Here is an 8,656-nt window from a genome sequence, read left to right as displayed (position 1 = left end):
CTAATCTAAACAAACATTGATATTAAAATAAATATATAATAATAAATCCGTCACAATATGAAGAGCAGTTTTTCCATCATGATGAATAGCTACCAAACATATACTGTACCACCTCCTGTATGTTCTCTGTGGGAAAGATAGTCTTCCCTCATCTATTCTTTAGGTAAAAGACGAACACGAATCCTACCATAAGCTTTAAAAAGCTGAAAACAGGACTCACCAGAAAATATGACATGTCACCAGTGCCCTAACTGTAATTTAGCATGCTGTCTTGCCCAAGTAGCACGGTGACGGTGGTGAATTCTGGTTAATATCGGTTTGCAGATAGCCTTTCTTGCAAAATAACCTTGTTTGGTCAGTCTCCTATTCACTGTTTATTCTGGATACCATGGAATGAATGTGTTAATGCCATTCCTGTTGTACGGTGTTGCAATACTTCTTTCAATCTTGACGTGTTAGCCTGATCTGACAGTAATATTTCGGCATTTACCATAGACTTTCGTGGAACAACATATTCTGTATGCCGATGACGTTTCAGGATTCTGGATACATTATACTTGAGGTACCCTACTGTTCTGGCAATATCTGTTTGCTTCATACCATTTTTGGACAGTCGAGCAATTTAACGCCCTATAACTTCTGGTCCGTGATGAGGCATGACTCTATACCAGATATATAGAGAAATATTTTGAACATAACGTTGATCTGTTTCGAAAAAGATTATACCAAAAGCACACCCTCTGAAACAAAACAGATGTGTATGTGTGTGTGTTTTGACGAACAAATGCTCAAAACAACTTATACAGACAGAATAACAAACTTGTACATCTTTGTTCGGTCATACGCTACCTTCTCTGTTACTACTCGGGCATTTACTCAATAATTACGCCAAACATGTAGACAATAACATTAATGTAGAACAGTATGCAAGTATTTTGGTCAAGACTCTATATGTATATTTATATAGTAGTGCCTTTTTTTGTAACCTCACTGAAGCTACTAACGCAGCTCTAAGTTAGCACAAAATGTCTTCAATGGACGGGTAGGGGCTCAAACATCACTGGTTAGGGGAAATATCCAGCAAAGAGGCTGAAATTGGTATCAGAATGAAACACTAAGACTACCAAAGCTGAAGGTGAGTGCTCTTTAGAAATTGTTTAGCTATAATAAACAATAGTTTGTTCGACCGTAGAGAGGGGAACTGTATCATGGTCAATGTACAACATTTAAAGAAGGGCACGCTTTGGAACCAACGCAAGTGTGGGCTGCATTTCAGTTATTGATATTGGAGATCTACAAAAAATTGATGGCACCCCGACTGTTGAGAGGTATAACCAGATTCTTATTCTTCATGCGATTCCCGCAAGAACAGGACTTGTTGGGCAGGGATTCATCTTGCAGGAAGACAGTGACTTCAAGCATACATAAACTGTATTGAAATGATATACCTGGAGGGGGAAAGAAACCGATGGAACACTCTAAATAATTTCTTGACCTTTATAAGGTTCCAATACGAGTATTAATACAACTGTAAGTTGTAAGGAAACTGATAAGGTTAACCGGCAACCAAAAAACAAGTAAAAAATACTAGTGCATTTTACAACTTATTTGTTTTTCTCTTGCATATTCTGTAGTAATGAGCTTACTAATGGTAGATTGACTGTTTAGTTGTAATTACTCATTGTTTGTCTATCACCTGTGCGTTTCCATTATTACTTCCAATGCTGGATATATAGATCATGATATTATTTACATTGATAACAAACGTTTAAAACAAGTTTCTTTCTTTATAGCCAAAAATATCGCTAAAAGCGAAAGTACCAAACTGATGAAACAGTGCATTCTAATCGTCATCAGTAAGACAGTAAGAAAAGTATATTTAATTATATATACCTATTCCGAGTTGATTTTTAGTTTCGCTATAAGTAGGTAGCTTGCTCTGATCACAAATTAATACTAAGATTGTATTGGATTACGCAAGAAATGTAATTTTATTTTAGCTTTCAATAAACTGCTGTAATAATTTCCTGAAAAAATATTCCCCTATTTTGGAGCCCCTTACTAATCCATCAGACACACTTTTTTTTTCTCGTAACTTTAAGTAAAAATAAAAATATAAACAGTTCTTTTGAAATACTGAGCTTACTAAAACGAAGCCTTATAAATTAGTGGCTTAAGTGCGAAGAAATGTATGAAGAATCTAGAGCAAAAATATGATAGTGTTATTAAGATAAAATACATCCGTCCTTAACCTAAATGTGACACCTCTCAGTTATCTCAACTTTCTGAACTATTTATGGGACCGCCCCCCAGTGGCCCAGCGGTATGTCTGCGGACTTACAACGCTAGAATCCCGGTTGCGATACCCGTGGTGGGAAGAGCACAGATAGCCCATTGTGTAGCTTTGTGCTTAATTACAAACAAATTTACGGGATTTATGCGATTTTTCTTGATAGACCTTTGGAAGTAAAATCGGATGTTTGCTACAAGTAATTAAAACTAAATTCCAACACCATGCGTAAATTTTTAATGTTATATGATTATTAAAAATCAAATCGCTTTCTTAGCTTATTTGCAATGAGAAAGATGAACGATCGTCAAATTCTGGTTAAGGTCGGAAAACTTGTATTTTTGTGATTAATTACAATGTCAATAAAAAGTTAAGTACTTCTCATCTGTAAGCCATGTAAGTGTACTTCTGTAAACCATCTAAATGTACTTCCATTCAGGGTAGCATCAGTAAACCTCTAATTTAGATAACCTACTATTTATGAAACAAATGTATTGTAATTAATTTTGTTTTCTTAAAATAAATTAAAATAATATTGGATGAAAGCTCAGTATTACTGTGTCCAAATAACTCAGAAAATTAAGTAGCGATTAATTATTATATTTTTTGGTTTATCGGTAGATTATTAATTTTTAGGATGATGTGGTGCTTATAAGTTAAAGCTAAGACAATTTTCTGAATAAAAAAGATGAAAATATTTTTTTCATCTATTTCTATTTAATATAGACATTTGTCACCAGGTGCTTGTTTATTGGAGTAACAAGATCTACTATTAGATCTACTACAAGATCTACACATTAGTCATTAACGAGAACCTTTGATAGTATCTGGATTATGTGATCATGATTTTTCATCTGGTATATTAATGATAAAATATTGTAGAAGTTATGAGTTTTTGAAAATAAATAGAAATATGACGCTTTAGAAATACATTAAAGGTATAATCATAGCAAAATAATGTTGACGAAATTCTAAAGTTAGTTGTAAAAGGGCGACGTTAGTTTTATCAAAATATGTAAAATAAGAAAGTGTATCAACCTTTTACTTGGATAACAAAAAACTCTGTAATTATTAATTTGTCCTTAAACAAAGCATATGTATTCATCCCTTATTTCCCTACTTTCTTATGAGATAAAATCGTCTGGGAAATTAAAAAAACACCAGGGTTCCGTGTAGCTTTTATCAGAATAAGGCTGTACTTTTATGTCTTATTGAAAATATTATTATGTTCTCATTAGCAGTTGACGCAATATATTTAATTTGCTTCATGAGTGTCTCACTAGATGGCAATACAAGAAAATTATATATCAATGGCCTCAAAAAAAAAGAAAAAAAAAGAAGAAGAAAACTTCGTTGACAAAGGCCATTTTTCTGAATGTTGATTTTTCTTTTTAAGTTTAAATAATATTCTAACTCTGTTAAAATATATATACTTTATTAACTTATAAGATCTAATACTTGATACCCAATTGGTTATGACTTTACCCTGACCCTAGAATTGTCAATGGGGTCGGTGGAACCTACCCTATATATAAATATATATTTCTAAATTATTTATGCCACAATTGCATACGTTAGTTACAAAGCCCATAATAACATATATAATAACAAATACAAAATTGTAAACAAAAATATCATCGACATGACCATTAAATTCCACAAGTTATTGCTGGTGTCCGCTTTGTATTCTACATTGAAAACGAGTAAATTCACTTAATTTTCATTTCTCAGTTCTTTACGCTGAATATGATTCAATATGTGGACCCGATAGGAGGGATACAATAAAAAAAAAGTTAGTAATTTGAGGGTAAATCGAATTGTTTTAATGATAAGGTTCTAAATTGATCACCTACTATGAAGATATAAGACATGTCTATCCCACTGAATATTTAAAGTTCAAACCTAAATGCTTAGTCTACGTTCCACCAACGCTATTTACGTGTTTTATTAAAGAAATGAGTTTATCTAAAACAAAAGCAAAAATCGACGAATACAGTTGTGTACACAATCTCGTCATAAAGTTTAATATCAAAAGTATTTAATAATAATGTGTGTTTCGATTTTTGTTATATATTTTATACACGTCAGTTTTAAGGGTGTCAATGTTTTGCTTTGAGTTACCAAAATCACCTTAACTTAACATAGTTTGCCTATTTAATTATGACAAAAAAGTCACATGCTTACTTTAGTAGCACAGTTGTTTACCTGATTTCATTGTGGGACAGGTCCAAGATCTCTACATATTCGTTTTGATTTTTCTTATCTTCAACTGACAATTTCGAAATTTCTTGATGAGCTAGAGAAAGATAATAGTCATTCTGTGATCGGGATTTTAAGTCCGACGACTTAGTCATGATCTTCATATATAATGACTTACAAGTTTTGACATATTTCAAACCTTCTAACTCCTACAAGTTTCACAGACTTATGACATACTACACTACTCTGTTATCTAAATTACAAAATTATTCGCCACCATTGTCTTGTTTGATAAAAGTTACTGAGTATGTGCAATAAAATAGATAAATTTATCTGTAGAGTGGGAAAACTAACCAATCAGATATTAAAGCCGATATTAGTAGCAAATTATTTTTGAAAATTAAATAGTTTAGAGAAATATGATGAACTAGAATTAAATATAATTTTACTCTTATCAACTATGTAATTAGATTTCTTGTTTTACTTCATGTAAAATAATAATAAATGTAGATTTATTTCTAAATAAGACAAAAGTATTGACAAAGTTAATATCAGCTTGAACAGATGGGAGTAAAGTATACTTTTAACGACAAGTAATGATACAGGCTTTATCATTTGGATTTTACTTTAACGTGTGACCCAACAATGAAGATAAATATTACAATAGCTGCTCTTTTGTTACTCAACGATTGGTTTGATAACAATGTAGATGTTTAAATGTAATACACTATCGATAAGCTTGGGATATTAACCTTTTAAAATATATATTCATATATGTCCACAATGTATCATTATTTAGAAACTGGTTGTGGAGTAATTACGCAATATTTAAAACTATTAAAAAATAAAATAAAACTTGTGAAATTTCCAAAAATATCTTATAGTAATCTTAAATTACCGAATGACAGTCCGTTCCAGTTAGTTGGATTTATCAAGTATTTAAGTTTAAGGTCCATCGTTACCACAAACAATCCCATAAAATTGGTGATCAACAGTTACCTTAAGTCGTAATAATGCCTTCTTTTGTGACCAACAGTTACCTTAAGTCGTAATAATGCCTTCTTTTGTGACCAACAGTTACCTTAAGTCGTAATAATGCCTTTTTTTTGTGAACAACAGTTACATTAAATCTTTATATCTCCTCTTTTAGTGACAATAGGTGCATCGTATCTTGATATCTATTATTCTAGCAGCCAAAAGTTACCTCACATCTAATATTTCCTACTTTGGTGACCAACAGTTACCTTATATCTTGATATTTCCATTTTTGATAACCAACAGCTACTTAACGTGTTGGAATATTCTTGTCTAGGTACCAACAGTTACGTTACATATCGATGTTTCCTCTAATGGGGAATAACAGTTACCTACTATCTTGATATAACCCACTCTAGAGTCCAACAGTCACCTCATATCTTGATATTTCCATTTTTGATAACCAACAGCTACTTAACGTGTTGGAATATTCTTGTCTAGGTACCAACAGTTACGTTACATATCGATGTTTCCTCTAATGGGGAATAACAGTTACCTACTATCTTGATATAACCCACTCTAGACTCCAACAGTCACCTCATATCTTGATATTTTCTACTTTGATGCCTAATTCTTGATATATTTTCTTTAAATAGCCATCGGCTACCTCAGATGTTTATATTTCCTCCTTTGGTGACCAAGAGTTACCTTAAATCTCAATATTTCCCCAGTTGATGATCAGTAGTTGTCTTATGTTGTGATATCTCCTCGTTTGGTGACAAAAGGTTAATTTACATCTTGAAACCTTTACCTTTGGTGATCAATATTTGCCTTACGTTTTGGTATCTTCTATTTTAGTGTCTAAAAGTTATCTAACATCTTGACAACTATTATTCTAGTAATCAACAGCTACCTCACCTTTTGATATTTACTACTTTGATGACCAAACGTTACCTAATATCTTGATGTCTCCACCTTTGATGAGTAGCTATTACGTAATATTCTGATCTCCTCCTCTTGTAACCAACAGTTACGTAACATCTTTATATTTCCTCCTATAGTAACTAAAATTTATCTTAAATCCGTATAGATCCTCCTCTAGATAGTTCATGAACAGATGTTTATACTGTGACCAAATTGTATATTTAAGGACCAACCGAAGGAAGAAATTAGCCAATGAGAGCGTATTTGTATCAGATTACGGTACAATAACACTAGAAGTTAATTCATATCTTCATATATTTCTCTTTGGTGACCTGTAGTTACTTAACTTCTTGATATTTCCTTCTTTGGTGACCAATGGCTATCGAACATCTAGTTATTTCATCCTATAATAACCAATAGTTACCTACCTCTTGATATATTTTCTTCTGTTGACCACTAATTACCCCAGATCTTGATATTTCCTCTTTTGATGACTAACTATTCCTTAACATTTTGTTATATCATCCTTTTGTGACTAACAGTCACCTAACACCTTGATATCTCTTCCTTTGATAACCAACAATGATATCACGCCTTATGTTTCCATTTTTCTAATGCCAAACAGTTAGTTCACATCTTGTTATGTCTTTTTTTCGGTAATCACTAGTTGCCTAACTTCTAGATATCGCCTCCCCTAATGACCAACAGTTGACTAATATCTTGATATCCCCTTCCCTAATACCAACAGTTGCCTAATATCTTGATATTACCTCCCCTAATGACTAACAGTTGCCTAACATCTTGATATTATCTCCCCTAATGACCAACAGTTGCCTAACATCTTTATATCTCCTACTCTAGTGACCACTGGTTAAACGTTGTATCACATCTTGATATATCCTACTCTAGTGACCACTGGCTAAATGTTATATCACATCTTGATATATCTTACTCTAGTGACTACTGGCTAAACGTTATATCACATCTTGATATCTTCTAGTTTAGTGACCACTGGCTAAATGTTATATCACATCTTGATATTTCCTACTCTAGTGACCACTGGCTAAACGTTATATCACATCTTGATATCTTCTAGTCTAGTGACCACTGGCTAAATGTTATATCACATCTTGATATTTCCTACTCTAGTGACCACTGGCTAAACGTTATCTCACATCTTGATATCTCCTACTCTAGTGAGCACTGGCTAAATGTTATATCACATCTTGATATATCCTACTTTAGTGCCCACTGGCTAAATGTTATCTCACATCTTGATATCTCCTACTCTAGTGACCACTGGCTAAACGTTATATCACATCTTGATATATCCTACTCTAGTGACCACTGGCTAAATGTTATCTCACATCTTGATATATCCTACTCTAGTGACCACTGGCTAAACGTTATATCACATCTTGATATATCCTACTCTAGTGACCACTGGCTAAACGTTATATCACATCTTGATATCTCCTACTCTAGTGACCACTGGCTAAACGTTATCTCACATTTTGATATCTCGTACTCTATTGACCACTGGCTAAATGTTATATCACATCTTGATATCTCCTACTCTAGTGACCAACAACTGCTTCACACCTGAGAAAGCCTTCAACAAGATAGTGAAAAGCTTTTTAATCAAGCATATATTTTTATCTAGAGTTACATTCATAAGTTCTTCCTTATTTCTTAAAGTTTCCATGATATGAACCTAAAATAATTGTTAAGTTTTTTATGACTTGATAAATCCTTATTTGGTGATTAACAGTTACGTAAAATCTTAATATGTGCAGACAATTACCTTACATCTTGATTTGTCATGCTTTGTAGATTAACAGTTATATAACAACCAGATATATCTTTCTGTAGTAACCATCATTTCTCTGGTATCTTGTTATCTCCTCCTCTAGTGACCAGCAATTTCACCACATTTTTATATTCTTCTACTTTCGTTACAAACAGTTACTTAAACATCAAGTATGCTTGTAATAAGACATTAGTATTACCTTCGTTACATTTTTAACACCGCATTCTTTATACAGTCCGTTAGTGATTTTCAAAGATTAGAAGAGTGTATAATAATAGTATTCCAACCACACTACGTTCACCATATCCACTGCCGACGACGCGTTTTGCTTAATTCCAAACCCATCATGCCAGCTAGGACACAACAAGCACTAATGGTCGGAACACCATTTGTATAAGCTTTTGCTACAACAATAGTTTTATGGCATAAATGTCTTTTCCTAGCTCGCAAAGCATGAT

At 32.8% G+C, this 8,656-nt stretch overlaps 1 protein-coding gene across 1 annotated transcript in view; it reads right to left on the bottom strand.

Moving 5' to 3' along the window:
- LOC106472504 (leucine-rich melanocyte differentiation-associated protein-like) overlaps nucleotides 1–4,716 on the bottom strand; it is a 15,178-nt gene extending 10,462 nt beyond the window's left edge. Inside the window, exon 1 of the mRNA XM_022401954.1 lies at nucleotides 4,496–4,716. Coding sequence (XP_022257662.1) covers nucleotides 4,496–4,653 — 158 coding nt within the window. The 5' untranslated portion in view covers nucleotides 4,654–4,716. The remainder of the gene's footprint in view (nucleotides 1–4,495) is intronic.
- Between the last annotated feature and the right edge of the window lie 3,940 nt (nucleotides 4,717–8,656).

Source organism: Limulus polyphemus, unplaced genomic scaffold (genome assembly GCF_000517525.1).
Source record: "Limulus polyphemus unplaced genomic scaffold, Limulus_polyphemus-2.1.2 Scaffold121, whole genome shotgun sequence".
Classification (NCBI taxonomy): domain Eukaryota; kingdom Metazoa; phylum Arthropoda; class Merostomata; order Xiphosura; family Limulidae; genus Limulus; species Limulus polyphemus.
Note: the sequence above shows the minus strand (reverse complement) of the source record. Positions and strands in the feature narration are given on the sequence as shown.